The sequence below is a fragment of the Diabrotica virgifera genome, chromosome 3 (assembly GCF_917563875.1).
Source record: "Diabrotica virgifera virgifera chromosome 3, PGI_DIABVI_V3a".
NCBI classification, from domain to species: Eukaryota; Metazoa; Arthropoda; class Insecta; order Coleoptera; family Chrysomelidae; genus Diabrotica; species Diabrotica virgifera.
The window spans coordinates 14,634,812-14,650,837 of NC_065445.1; the positions used below are offsets into that span (position 1 = coordinate 14,634,812).

General features: G+C 33.8%; 1 protein-coding gene across 1 annotated transcript; it reads left to right on the forward strand.

The window, feature by feature from the left end:
• The first annotated feature begins 1,494 nt into the window (after positions 1-1,494).
• Positions 1,495-15,647, forward strand: LOC114327127 (uncharacterized). The gene is made up of 2 exons (XM_028275636.2): positions 1,495-1,703; positions 10,206-15,647. The coding sequence occupies exons 1-2, from the start codon at positions 1,565-1,567 to the stop codon at positions 10,466-10,468; spliced, it is 402 nt and encodes a 133-aa protein (XP_028131437.1). The 5' UTR covers positions 1,495-1,564; the 3' UTR covers positions 10,469-15,647.
• The last annotated feature ends 379 nt before the right edge of the window (positions 15,648-16,026 follow it).

Sequence of the window (16,026 nt, forward strand, 5' to 3'; positions counted from 1 at the left end):
CTTACCCTATATTATAAAAAACGGACATGTAAAAAAAATAAAAATTTAGTTAGTAGTGGTATCTTATAGAATTTTTCCGGTTCTTTTCAACAGTGCTAATAGTTTCCTTCAAACACGGACGCAAATACGTTATTTTCAGCTTCACAGTTGAATGTTTGTTTCAAAATCGGACTCCTGCTATGAAGGTTTATTTTAAAAACGGACATCTCCCCAACAGTCCAATAAGAATACTGTATTGTGATCACATGACTGCGAAATCAACAAATCAACTAAAACTATAGGAAGTGGGATTTTCATTGTACAAAAAAAAACAATTTATCTCAATTTTTCTTTTAATATGACACATGTCCATCTTTGATATGAGGTCACTCATTTATGGATTAATTTATATTGATTGATAAACCCCACTTGGTTTATTCTTCTCCCATCCCATTCCATTCCCATTCTCCCATCTCTGTTATCTGCAAGTATTACTTGGCCATCTGCAAAGTGCAAGTTGTGTAGTTTATGATCTCCAATTGAAATACCCATAGCTTCATATTTTCTATTCGATATCCAAATTCCTTGTTTCTTGTTTTTGGGATTTTGAATATCTGGAAAATCTATCTCTATAGGAGCTAGTGTTCAAAGTGCTTTTCTCTGGTTCGCCTTATACAGAATACATTGTCTATAGAAGATCGACCAGTTTTTTCAAAATAAATAAATATTACTTTGAAATACTTACATGGTGATTCCATACAAGTTTGGGTGTGTATGTATGAAATTTAATAAAAAAAAATGTTTCATTGGGTAAACAGATATATGTGAAGGTGGACTAAGATTCGGATCCCGTACTATATTTTGTGGCTTACCATTCTTCTTCTTAATATGCCATACACCAAAGTGCGTAGGGACTACATTGGAACCTTGATAAGTCGGATTAATCGGGACCGCGGCCGATCCGGGTTATCGAAAATCCGGGTTAGCAGGAGAATATGGTAAAAATTAATAAAATACGGTATACTTAGAGATAAACTCCATTATAAATGCCGAAACATGAAATCCATATGCACAGTACATCTAAATTACGTACAGTTGTATAGAGTATAGAGTATTGTTTACTTCTTGGTAAAAAACTCAGTTGAAGTGAAAAAAATTTTGTTTTGTCTGATGAAAATCGGTCCGGGTTAGCCGGACTTCCGGGTTATCGGGGGCCGACTTATCGGGGTTCTACTGTATCTCATTACTGAGGTTCTGTTCTTGGAGGCGCGATACAGCTCACCTGTGTTGTGTATTCCTGTCCATTTCTTAATATTCCTTAACCAGGATAGTTGTTTGCTGCCGACTACACTTCTACCTTCGATACTCCCTTCCCTTACGGTTATGTAGCAATAGATAATGTCTTGAATTACTGACGTCTAGAGGTGTATAGAAATCCTTGACTGCTACATCTCGACTACTGATATTTTCCAATCAAATTTTAGTACATATAAAATAAAACGGTTTTATTGTTTCGCTTATCACTGCAACGAATGCAATTTCCACTGACTTAATTGTATTTTGCTTGTATTAAAGTAGCAAATCGATGTTTATTCTAATGGGTGGAAAGAAGATAGATAGGACGATGGTAAAGATATTTTATCTGTTTCTCGCTGTGGTTACTGTGTTTTTGTTCAGTTGGTTTATATCTGCTATAAAGCTAGAAGAAGATGTGATTTTGTCAGGTAAGTACGTAGGTCGGTTCACGTTTATTACATATTGTGGGTGCCATTTTTATATTCAACATGGAAACAATAGAAAATTAAATTAGATGAATTTAACGAATTATCAAATATGTGGGCCCTTTCTATTGTAAATGTTTATGATGAAATCATTCTACCTCTGAAAAGTGACTTTCTAATTTTAGACTTCACCTGTATCGATAGATGAAATAGTGCATTCTGTGTGTTTTAGTGAGAAATTTTTTTAAATGTTCGTTCGATGTTTGTTTTATATACAGGGTGTTAATAAATAAGTGCGACAAACCTCAGGGGGTGATTCTACATGAAGAAATAATGATAGTTTGCTAGATATAGGTACGCATGTCCGCAAATGCTTCGTTTCTGAGATACGGGGTTTTTCTTACTAACTGACAACTTACTCTAAAACCAGTTGAGATATGAAAATGACATTTGGTGAGTTTTAAAAGGTGGTTATTGTGCTTTTTTTGATATACAATTAAGAGTTCTATATTCATCATTGGCGCGCGTACGGGTAATGGTCTGAATCTTTTTAAAAAATCCATTTTGCTGTTTTTTATATGAGGAACGTTTTTTTTAATTTTTTTTTCACTTCATTTCTTTTATCTAGTAGGTATGTATGTAAAGCGTTAACAAGCCTTTTAGGCCCATTGGTGAGTGGATAATTTCCATCGTTTTCTGTTGCTGTCAGCTTCCAAACTCTGATTCCCAACTCACTGACGCCTTCCATTACTGCGTCTCTCCGTTTTTTGGCCTCAGGTGCTCTCCAACCAATATTCTCGTCTTGTCTGTCCACCTGTTTTCTTTCTAGAATACTGAGCTATTCTACTCTGCGTTTTCTCACTATTTTTGATATCGGTGAGTTAGCATACAGTTGGGTACCTATACATCTTTATTTGTTTGGCTTTCTCTATTCTCCCTCAAATACTTTTCCGCCAAATATTTTGCGAAGTATCTTTCTTTTCCAGGCTTCCAATCTATTCTGTTAGTTTTATTCATAGTCCATGTCTCGATCCCGTATAGCATTGTGAATCTAATTATCGTTTTGTATACTCTTATTTTTGTATTACGTGATATTTCTGTAGCCTTAATTATTTTGTTCATAGCCCCAGCGCATCTATTGCTCTTGATCAGTCTTCTGTTATGTTTTTTCCTTACATGTCTGATCGATAAGTGCAACCAAATACATATATTCGTCCACCCTCTTAAATAATTCTACCCCTTATCCATCCTCCACCTCTAATTTAAAATGTCCCATGCTATTTCTTTCTTTTTCCTCGCAATTTCCATGTATGTACTTGGGTTTATTTATATTCACTTTCAGTCCAATCTTCCAAGGCTGCCTTGTAATAAGAATCAATAATAACCACATCATCAGCATATGCCAAGTGTTCCTTATAGAAAAGAGTCCCGGACTTATTTATCCCATTATCCCTCACAATTTTTTCCAGAGCTATATTGAATAACAAAGTGGACAATGGGTCTCCTTGACGAACCCTTTTTTACTTCGAATTCTTCTTCTAGTGTACCATTAAATTTCACAGCACAAATGGTTTTTCTTCAAAAGTGTCATTTTTACTAATCTTATTATTTTTGTTGGTACTTGAAATTCTATTAGCGTTTTCATTCTTGTAATCAATAAACAGTACTTGTGCTGGAATGTTGTATTCATAGCAATTGATCAGGATTTGTTTCAACATAAAAATTTGATCGGTTGTTGATCTTCCCTATCGAAATCTTCCCCTGGTATTCTCCTAGATTCTTCTCCACATATATTTCTAGTCATTTTTTGATTAATATGGCGACTACCTTGTATATTGGGTACCTCTTACTCTAACAAGGATATTCCTCTATAGTTGTAGTTTATTCTTCCCTAGTTTGCGCACAATTCTATCTCCCTTTTGGTGTGTGGGTATTATACTGGACTTGTCCAATTTTGGGGCATTTCTTTAGCGTCCCGTACTTCTATTAACTCACTAATTTGTTTTCGTAAGACCTTTGCTCCGTGTTTTAAGTTCTCTTCCACAATGCCATTCTCACCGGGGCTTTTGTGATTTTTCATATTTTTTATTATTTCTTCAATGTTTTCCTTTATGGGATTTGGGATTTCTTCTCCTCCTATATGGGGTTTGAGAACAGTAGTCACTGTCATTTAGCAGCTCCTCTTTCCATCTTTCACATATTTGAACTTCATCCACAACCAGGTTTTATTGCTTATATTTTACACTCATTGCTACTGTGAGTAGTAACTGACCGTACAGTTGCTACTCACCGAACTTATTGTAAAGATATACTGTCAAAAAAAAACAACCCACGTGCCTTGTGGATGTTATAGGATGCTAATATCCTTACGAATGTTTATCCATCACTTGGATGTCTTAATAATAATGTCATTGTAACATATTTCGTTAACATTTAAAGGGTTTTACCCATGTATTTTTGATGGTTCAGTATGTGATTTGCCTGTCCTCCTCCTTCCAAGTGTCTTCTCTATTGAGGTTGGTGATCTTCTTCTTCTTCTTCTTCTTCTTCTTCTTCTTCTTCAGCCTTCAGTAATCCAACTTTGTGCATAGGCCTCCCCCAATTCAATCAGGTGTTGTCTATTTTGCGCCACCTGTTTCCAGTTGTGTCCTCCAAACTTCTTTATGTCATCAGCCCATCTCATTTGTGGCCTTCCTCTACTTCTTCTTCCTAACCACGGTCTCCATTGCTGTATTTCGTGATTCCATCTTTTATCCTTCAGTCGGGCATTGTGCCCTGCGAAGCTCCATTTTAATTTGGCAGCATGTTCTCCTGCGTCTTTTACTTTGGTTTTGCTTTTAATCCATGTATTTGTTTTTTTTTGTCTATGAGCCTCACCCCGAGCATTGATCTTTCCATCGCTATCTGTGCCTTTACTATTTTATCCATATTGGCCTTGGTGAGCGTCCACGTCTGTGAACCATACGTAAGTATAGGGAGGATACACTGATCATAAACTCTGGTTCTCAAATATTGTTCTATTTTAGTGTTTTTCAAGATCCAACTCAGTTTTCCAAATCCTGCCCACGCTAACCTTATTCTTCTAGTAATTTCGTCAGTTTGATTTTCTTTGTTAACTTTCATTATCTGTCCCAGGTAGATGTATTCGCTTACTGTTTCTAAATCTATGTCATTCAACCTTATTTTTGTAATGTTCGGTGTATTTGTCATTACTTTTGTTTTTTCTAAGTTCATCTTAAGACATACTTTTTCAGAAGCTTGAAATAGTTGCGTTATCATGGTCTGTAATTCTTCGAAACTTGTAGCTAATATTACAATGTCGTCAGCATATCTTAAATGACTCAGTTTTCTTCCATTAACATTTATTCCTTTATCTACCCAGTTAATGTCTTTGAACACGTCTTCAAGTCTTCCCAGTGTGAACAGCTTTGGTGAAATAACGTCTCCCTGGCGAACTCCTCTGTTGATTGGTATAGCTTTGGTTTTCTCATCCATTTGTATTTTCATTGTACCTTTCTTATAAATATTATGTATGAGCATTCTGCATCGAGAATCTATCCTGCAGTTGTTCATAGCTCTCTCTATTGCCCAAAGTTCTATGGAGTCGAATGCCTTTTCATAATCAACGAAGCCAATGTATAAGTTCAAGTGATATTCATTTTCTTTCTCTATTAGCGTTCTGACTGTAAGAAAATGATCCGCTGTACTGTAAACTTTTCGGAATCCTGCCTGCTCAACCGGTTGATAGCTGTCAAGCTTCGTTGTTATTACTGTTATTCTTAGTTATTACTCTCATAAACAGTTTGTACATTTGGGACAACAGGGAAATTGGCCTATCGTTCTTCAGATCTCCCCTGTCTCCTTTTTTGAAGAGAATTATTGTCAAGCTTTCTTTCCAATCATCTGGGACTTCTCCTTTGTGAAGGCATTCGCTGAAAAGATTTTTTTTTCAAAAATCTTTTCAAAAAAAATCTTTTTAACGAGGTTGGTGATCAATATTTCTTTCTGTTCTGGGCTTGATGAATTAGGTCATTCCCTGTTGTGTGGATCCAATCTCTGACGTCTCAGCCAGGATTTTTTCTTTTATCCTATATCCCTTTTACCTTTGATTTTGCCATCTAATATTACCTAGAGCTGCTCAAATTCCCTATGGCGCATTATATGTCCTAGATATGGCGTCTTTCTAATTTTGATGGTATTGACCAGATGAGGACGTGTGTTTATTATTTCCAGTACTTCTTGATTCTTAGTTCTGCTGGCTTAGCTTATTCTTGGCATTCGGCGGTACATCCACATTTCAAATGAATTCAGTTTGTTGACGTCATACTGTTTTAATGTCTAGGTCTCACAGCTGTCTAGTAATAGAGACCACACATAACACTTTAGTGTTCTTTAATCTTATTTTGACTGATAGCTTGGGGTTACAGAGCATTTTACGCATGTTCATGAACCCAGATCTTGCTATTTAAATGCGTCTTCTAACTTTTTTTAAGTGGTCTAGCAGAATATTTAGCTCTCTGTCCAGGTATGAGGCTTTGGGAACGCTGAAGGGTGATACCATTTACGAGCCCCTTCATATTTCACTTGGCCCACCTTTGGAATACCATAAACAAGTGATAATCAACATAGTTTTATAAGTTCCCATATTAATTATTATTGCATTTTTTACTAATATTTATTGAAAACATTACCCTTATGGTTTGTTTTGTTTATTTCAAACAATAATAAAAAAATCGCTATATCGATGCTTTTGATTCAATTACATACATACATTGATTTTTTCATAATTATTATTCATAAATTATCTAAAATCACAGTAAGGCTATGGAAAATGATATCAAAACAATTGTCAATTAATGTCAAATACATTTCGTGATATTATAAAGCCTATTGTCGTTTGTCGGCATAAAGTCATCGATGGGAATGAGTGAAGGTAAAGTTATGTGTGAGAACATTGGTTCAATCATCAATAGATTTTTTAATTCTAGAAAATCAATTCGAAAATCGTGAATATGTTTCAATTGTCACAGTATAGTGTAAGAAATATAGTTAAGAGATACAAAACCTCAGGTTTTGTCATCACAAAACCTATAAATGTAGGAAAAAGTAAAATAAGCGAAGCAGATAGAAGGAGATTAAGACGCATTATAGTGAAAAACCGACGTGCAACTTATCTAGATTTAAGTAGTTTTTGGAGTAAGATCGACATGTCACTGAGATATCCACAAATTAAGATTTTCTACTTACAAAATGATTGATAAAGTTAAAAAATTAAATACCAATTCTTTGTGAAAATTTTAATTTTATCTCAGACTAACGAAAATCCAGTCTTAACATTACAACACAAGAAAAATAAGTTTAAATGGTCAAAAGAGCATTGAGGTTGGACAAATTTACTAAGGGATACAATACAGTGGAGTGAAGAATCCAGATTTGAAGTTTGTCTTGGAGTCGAGTTGGATACAGTAGGAGTCGAGTTATACGCAGGAAAAGTATAGCTTTTCAGCTTAATGTTTTAACAGAAAAGTCAAATTTCCTACATTTATCATGGTCTGGGGCAGCATGTCATCGAATAGTTTGAAGGATTTTAATAATTTCTTACCGATTGTGGAACAAAGTCGTTTCAATAAGTTTAAATTAGCGAAAAATTTTTTCCTCCAACGAGACGGCGAGGTTGCCATACCTCAAAAAGGAGTTTAAACTGGATTGGTGACCACGGTATACTACTTCTGGAATACGTTTCTAACAGTCCCGACTTGTCCCCGAGAAAAACTTTTGCGCCTCTTTTTTACGCGAAATAAAAAAAACATTGAAGAAACATCCTTCTAGATCCGTCAAAGAATTGAAGCAAAACCTGCAAAAGATATGAGATCCATTTATACCAGAGTGTTGTCAGAACTTTAAAAAACTATGCTTCGAAGAATTCTGAATCTGATTAAAAATAAAAAAGATGTCACTTAGTTGTAAACTTCCACATTTGTTTTGTTAAAATTAGATATTTTTTGCGTTTTTTTTAATTTTTTATTATTCTGTTTAATTAATCGTTCTTATTAATTTAAAACATATAGTCTAAGAGCTAGCGAACCCTCCGACTAACGGTCGTCCTGTAAGGCTAGAAATTTGTCTAGTGATAATTCATAGCACACCAAGGCTAAAAACCATGACCTGGCAGGCCTCAGCGGTGCACGTGTATCTACCAGGTGAATCGAAAAGTGCAAATTTAGGGGGTAAAATAAACTTTCTCCTGTAAGGTTTAAATTTAATTATGTGTTTGAGTAAGTCATTTAGAAGAAATGTGTACAATGACAGGCGATTCTGAAGAGCATAAGACCTTGCCAGGCGAGGGGAAATTTTAGGGGTTTTTCCTAAAATTATTTTTTTTTGCATCGAACAAATTTTTTTTAAGTTTTTTTAATCATTCCAAACAGAAAAGGTCTTTAGTGATTTTTCTCTTAAGTTATTAGTTTTTGTTATATAAGCGATTGAAAATTTTGAAAATTGCGAAATCGGCCATTTTTAACCGTAAATCGGACATTTATCTAAAAATTTCAAAGTTGCCAAGGTAGGTAGATATTCTTTAAACATTGATTGATGAAATCCCAAAGGGTTTTTTGCAATACGATATCGGAAACCCCTTTGTTTTTTAATTGCTAATCAAGCGGGCGCGACGCTGTAGTATAAGTGAGGACGTTTGAGTTGGCATAAATTCATTATCTCGAGAATGGGCAAATTTCAAGAGAAATCCTCAGACAGGTCGATTTTTATTTTTAAATTAGGACTTTCCGGCATATATATAATACTGGTGACGTCATCCATCTGAGCGTGATGACGTAATCGATGATTTTTTTAAATAAGAGTAGGGGTTGTGTGATAGCTCATTTGAAAGGCTATTTAATTCTCTATTCACTAATATAAACATTAACATAATTATTTATACAGGGTGTACAAAAAAAATTTTTATTTAATTAACTTTGATTACATTTGACAAATAGAAGAAAATTTTTTTGTACACCCTGTATAAATAATTATATTAATGTTTATATTACTGAATAGAGAATTAAATAACCTTTCAAATGAGCTATCACACAACCCCTACTCTTATTTAAAAAAAATCATCGATTACGTCATCACTCCCAGATGGATGACGTCACTAGTATTATATATATGCCAAAAAGTCCTAATTCAAAAATAAAAATCGACCTGTCTGAGAATTTCTCTTGAAATTTGTCCATTCTCGAGAGAATGAATTTATGCAAACTCAAACGTCCTCACTAATACTACAGTGTCGCGCCCGCTTGATTAGCAATTAAAAAAAAACAAAGGGGTTTTCGATATTTTATTGCAAAAACTTTTCGGGATTTCATCAATCAATGTTTAAAGAATATGCACCTACCTTGGCAACATTGAAATTTTTAGATAAATGTCCGATTTAGGGTTAATAATGGCCGATTTCGCAATTTTCAAAATTTTCAATCGCTTATATAACAAAAACTATTAACTTAAGAGAAAAATCACCAAAGACCTTTTTTGTTTGGAATGATTCAGAAAACCTAAAAAAAATTGTTCGATGCAAAAAGAATAATTTTAGGAAAAACCCCTAATCTTTCCCCTCGCCTGGCAAAGTCTAATGCTCTTCAGAATCGCCTGTCATTGTACACATTTTTTCTAAATGACTTACTCAAACACATACTTAAATTTAAACCTTACAGGAGAAAGTTTATTTTACCCCCTAAATTTGCACTTTTCGATTCACCTGGTAGATACACGTGCACCGGTGAGTGAGGATTTATCACTAGACAAATTTCTAGCCTTACAGGACGACCGTCAGTCGGAGGGTTCACTAGCTCTTAGACTAATATTTTGTATACTTCTGGAAATCCCAAAAATTATTGATGAATTAAAACTTTCAAAGGCTAGGTATGCTGGACTTTTGTTTTTGTTCTATAAAATTGGATTTCCTTTTAAATCTACATTGGGCCAACTGATATGGGAAGGGGCTCGTATTTGTATGCTGGATGTAATTTGTTCACGGAAAATTTGTTCTTGTGGAATACCTTGATTTTGGTTTTGGAAAGGTTATTGTCCAAGCCCAGACTGTGACTTTCTTCTGATAATATATGTTCATCAATATTTTTAGTTGGTCTTCTGTTTCCGCTAATACTACGGTGTCATCGGCATATCTTACATTGTTAATTGCACCTCTTGCACCTTCTAATCTCTTGCACCTTCAGGGCCATCCTCAATAGAAGCTCTGAGTGGACAGAATGCACCCTTGGAGCACTCCTCGTTCTATGTTTATGTATTGGTGTTTCCGTTTTCTATTCGAACGCATCCTGTGTGGTTCCACGGTTCCAGTATGTATTGCTTATGATAGCTATGTCTTGTCCGTCCAACCCTACTTCTTTTAGCACCTCAATCAATTTTTCGTGTCTGATGCGGTCGAAGGCCTTTCTATAATCGACAAAGCACACATACTAAACTTTTTTAAATGTGTTATTGTTTTAGACGAAGCCGACTCAGAGGAATTCGTGAACGATTCGCTGCCGATAGGCTTCGTAGAGGCAGATTTATTTTATAAACTAAAAAATGATCTGGAGAAAATTATCGGTCAAGTTCCGTTACACTCCGACATTGGGCACCTTTTAAATCAAGAGGACGTATTCAAACATCTAAAACCCTATCTGATGAAACTAAGCGAAAAACAAAGGACAACGTTCAAACAAGAAGTACAACAAATTTTAGAAAAAGCACGAGTCCTACTTTCGTAAGAAGAGAGTGCTTGTGATAGTAAATCATGTAAACTTAACCGCAAAAGTTATGCACCACCAAATATTCATCATTCAGCCTATACTTGCCCACTGCTGGACGTAGGCCTCCCGTAGTTGACCCCACAAATCCCCACCAAAAACTATACTCACTTTAAAATTAATTTTTTCGTGAATGGATTAAAGCCTTACGCTATTTTTTTATTTCAGATTTTTTTTTGTATTTTCATAGTTGCGCAAATGTTTACTCAAACTTGTTTTTGAGCTTATACCGGGCATAGTCCTGTCGCCAGTGGGGGTACAACGGCCCCCTTAATTCAGATGGACTTACCCAAGTTTTTTTTTAAGTATTTTGACCAGTAGAACACGAATTTTTTGGGTAACAGTCGATCCGGATGTCGATAAGGTTGTTATAAACAAAGAACTTGAGGAATCACATAACAGCGATTTTTCGCAAAACAAAACATTTTTTTGTATTTTTTGGGTCATTCTAAGCAAAAAATGTTTTTGTAGTCCAAGTAATGAAGCTTAAAATAGGTCAAAACCTCGCAATTTTTACAGGATTTATCGATTTGCTTGAAAATTTGAGAATAAGTAGTGGATAGTCCAAGGATCAAAATCTATATGAGGCCGAAAGGCGCTTTAACCATGGGGGTGGTTGCTACCCCATGTCGGGGGTGGAAAGTTTTTATTTTATTTTGACCGCCAAAGTTGTTAAAAACATTCATTCTAAGCAAAAAACGTTCTATACATTTTTTTGATAAAATTAATAGTTTTCGATTTATTTGCTATCGAAAGTCTTAGTTTTATAGCGAAAAAATCAATGTTTTTAATCAGTTTTCTGCTAATAACTCAAAAAGTTTTCGTTTTATCAAAAGAACTTTGCTTAACAAAAATGTACCTTTAAAAAATATAAACAAAACGGTTCTTTTTATTTTCTTTAAGAACAATAGTAATCGAGCTATACTTAATTATATGTTAGCTCTTCTTCGTCAAATGCTAAATATTGTATTTTCAAAGTCAAAAGACGAGAAAACTATGCATTTTATCGAGGATAACTTGTTTAAACTAATTTAAAGTGTTTAAAAATATCTATCTCCTGAAATAAAAAAGTAGTCTCTAGCTCAAAGATTAAGTGACTTATAATAAAAAGAATGTCAGTCCCTATTTTTTTCAGCGAAAAAGTGATCGGAGACTTCACCCTACTCACCACCCTAATTAAAATTAGTTATTGCCCTTATTTGGTCTTCTTTATTTATGTATTATTAATAGGTTCTAGAGGTTTGACCGGCTTATAATAATTAGTTTTTAAAAAAATGGAGTTAAAAGCGAATAAGGTATTTTTGTAGTTTGGCAAAAAATGCCATTTTCTTCATAATGGAAAGATTCATATCAGAGATACGAAAAAATATTTAAATATAGAATTGTAGATTATGTAATTTCCAAGAGAAAGGTGTGTAAAAAATTTTTATACGGTAAAAATTGAGTGAGCTATTGACAATTAAAACTTATAATAACATGCAAAAATCACCTTTACCAACCCTTTCAAAGTCACCTCTTTTTGCGACTGAGGATTTTAAAAAGATTTATTATTAATATCCTTATAGACCTTATAAAAACCAACAAAATTCTTTTTTAACCAACGTTCTAGAATAAAAAATAAAAAAGCTACGATTAAAAAATTAATATATTTTTTGAAAAAAAAAGGAGAATTCCAATTGGAAGCATAATAATGTAAGTTAGCGATGTTTTTAGTCACTGGCCTTATCTATTCTTCTTTATTTATGCATTATTAATAGATTCCAGAAGTTTGACTGGCTTAGAATGATAAGTTTTTAAAAAACTGGAGTTAAAAACGAATAACGAATTTTTGTAGTTTTGTAAAAAACTCCATTTCCTTCATAATAGAAAGATTAGCATCAGAGATACGAAAAAATGTTTAAATGTGAAATTGTAGGTTATTTAATTCTTGAGAATTTGGTTTAAAAACTTTTTAAAAACAAAAATTGAGTGAGTCGTAAATGAGTATATTATCGAAAAACATTGATTTCTTTAGATATAAAACTAACACTTTCGATAGCGAATAAATCGAAAACTATTAATTCTATCAAAAAAATGTATAGAACATTTTTTGCTTAAAATGAATGTTTTTATCAATTTTTGCGGTCAAAATATAATAAAAAACTTCCACCCCCTAGATGGGGTGGCAACCACCCCCATGGTAAAAGCGCCTTTTGGCATCATATAGATTTTGATCCTTGGACCATCCACTACTTATTTTCAGATTTTCAAGCAAATCGATCCATTCTGTAAAAATTGCGAGGTGAAAAGCTTCAATTCCTGGACTATTACAAGTTTTTTCGTAGGATGCATAATTTTTGACATAAACGCGGTTGAACTTTCAAAAAATCTAAAAATTGCAATTTTTGATCCCGAATAACTTTTGATTGAAAAATAAAATAGCAATTCTGCTTCCGCATTTGAAAGTTAAAGTCAAAATCTATCGGTTTTGATTACTTTCATTGCTAAAAATTAATTTTTTTATTGTTAAAGAAATATATAAACACATAGTGATTAAATGATGTTTTCAATGCATTTCTCATTTGAAATCGAACGAGTAGGCGCGTATACAGACAATTTCTACGTAGATTACCTACATTAAAACGCATGCATTGGGCACGGAAAACACTATGTGTTTATGGCTTTGTTTAACAAATAAAAACTTAATTTTTAGCAATGCAAATAATCAAAACCGATAGAATTTGACTTAAACTTTCAAAAATGCAGTAAGCAGAATTGCTATTTTATTTTTTAATCAAAAGTTATTCGGGTTCAAAAATTGCATTTTTTCGATTTTTTGAAACTTCAGCCGCGTTTATCTCGAAAACTGTGCATCCTACGAAAAAACTTGTAAGAACATGTTTTACTGAGAATCAACCAAAAAATACAAAAAAAATGTTTTGTTTTGAGAAAAATCGCTGTTATGTAATTCCTCAAGTTCTTTGTTTATAACAATCTTATCGACAGCTGGATCAACTGTTACCCACAAAATTCGTGTTCTACGGGTCAAAATACATAAAAAGATCTTGGGTAAGTCCATCTGAATTAAGGAGGCCCCCTGGCGACAGGACTAGCAGAAGAAACAAAATATTTTTTTTTTAGTTAAGTTTGAGCCACCCTGTAGGGAGAACAAGGTACTACAGAGGTGAGTTTACATCAAAATCGTGTTGTAGTCTATGTTTTGTGAATATTTTGATTTTTTAATTCCTCTGATATCTTTAAAAACAAAGAAAATATACTGTCTTATTCTTTAACATGCGTTTGAAACAATACTAAATTAATCAAAACAATTCTGATCGACGCTTATAAGAGTTATTTGTCGACCAGGTGAAAGGTATGTATACAGCGCAACATGAGAGAGACGAGATTGTTTAATGGAGGCTCTGTGATGTTTTACGGTAGAATTTCCTCGACAGCAAAAATGGATTTGATGTCGTTACAAAATATTTCTTCTTCTTCTTTTAATGGCGCTACAACCCTTTGTGAGTCTTGGATTGCTTAACAATGTACTTCCATTCTACCCTGTCGGATACTTTCCTTCGGCATTGCCTGATGTTCATGGTTTTAAGATCTCCCTCTACGTCGTCTATCCATCTTTTACGGGACCTTCCTCTTTTTCTATTTCCTTGAGGCTTCCATATCTGGATTACTTTTATAGCTCGATTATCTGGAATTATTTCTAAGTGACCAAGCCAGTTTAGTCTTTGTGACTTTACAAATCTAATAATATCTGTGCTCTGCATTAGTTCATCCAGCTCGTGGTTCATTTTAATTATCCACGAACCATCGCTGCAGTGGGTTGGTCCAAATATCTTGCTTAGTATTTTGCGCTCAAATATTTTCAGTTGATTTTTATTAGTGGTTTAGAGGGTCCACAATTCACATTCATATGAGACCACTGGTCTAATTACTGTTTTGTAGATTCTAAGCTTAGACCCACAATTCAGTAACTTACTTTTCATTAAGTGTTTGTGTACATAAAAGCACTTATTATTCTTATTACCGATTACCGCTAACAATCCTTGCTTGTATTTATTGACTGGTGATTTTGTCGTTTAGTATTGAGCCTAGGTAGGGAGAAGTGGAAGCATATTCCTGGGTATGGTTGTCTACCTTCAAATTTTTCATGTTGATTCGACTTGATGCACTCCATATAATAATTTGTTTTATTTTCATTTATATATAGACCAAATGTACTAGCTTCCCATTTCAGCTCTATAGTTTTTTTCGCTTAATACCCTCTTGTTGCGGCTTATTATGGCAATATCATCCACATATGCGCATATTTGCATAGATCTTGTATTAATACAGCCGTTCCTATCCAATTTTCTAACAGCTTTTAAAGTTAGATTAAAAGTGTTGTTGATAAGGCATCAATTACACAATATTTAAGTGAGGTAAATATTCAAATATTGAATTGGCCCCTTAATGAATCCTATTGATCACTTATGGGATAGTGTAGGTAGACAATAAGAATTCTATCAGTCTTTCTTGCTTCTCTATAAGGTATAGAAACGATGGTTATTGCTATCTGCAACTCCATAGTCCAAAATCATACGGTCTGCTTCCAGCATGCTTAGGCGATGTGAAGCTGCTATTTGAATTAGAGGGATAACACACGATATTAGTTTTGTTAACTGTCGTTATTTGTTATTGTTAATTTAGTATTGCTTCAGTTACAACACATGTTAAAGAATGAAACCGTCTATTTTCTTTGTTTTTAAAGATATCAGGGATATTCAAAAAACAAAATGTTCACAAAACATAAGACTACAAAAAAATGTTGATGTATATCCACCCTTGTACCTTGTCCCTCTTACAGGGTGTCTCAAACTTAGCGTAAGAAAAAAAAATTTTCTCCCACCCGGCGTAAGCTCGAAAAAGAAATTCGAGTAAACATTTGCCCAACGTTGTAAATATCAAAGAAAAACCCAACATTATAAGAAAAATTAGCGGAATGCGGTAATTCGTTCACGAGAAAATCAACCATGAAAATGAGCATTACTTTTGGTGGTGCAATACTTTTGTGGTTAAGTTTATCTCGATAAGTAAATAGAAAGTCCTATGTTTGAGTTAAGTGGTGAAGTAGTGTGGTAAAATAAAAAGTTATTCTTAATATTAATTATGCCTTTTCATTTTATTTTTAGAATAAGACACTAATGTGTTCATTTAGCTTGTCAAGAAGATATACGTACCATTCTTCGATGTTTCTTTGGTCCATCGAGGATAGTTAATTAACAGAATCACTGTGAAATTCTTCAAAACAATAGTGGTAACCTTTCCACCTAAGACGAGTATATACAAATATCTTTGGTGTTTTCCTTACAGAATCACACGCTTTTATAATGCAAGTCAAGATATAGTATGTTTATGCTTTTAACTTTTAAATAATTCTACAACTATAATAACTAGCTTTCAAGAATTTCAGCAAGTGCCGATTGACGCCACAAGGTCTGTACTTGGAAAAGCAAATAGGTAGGAATCTTTATTACTTATAGTCG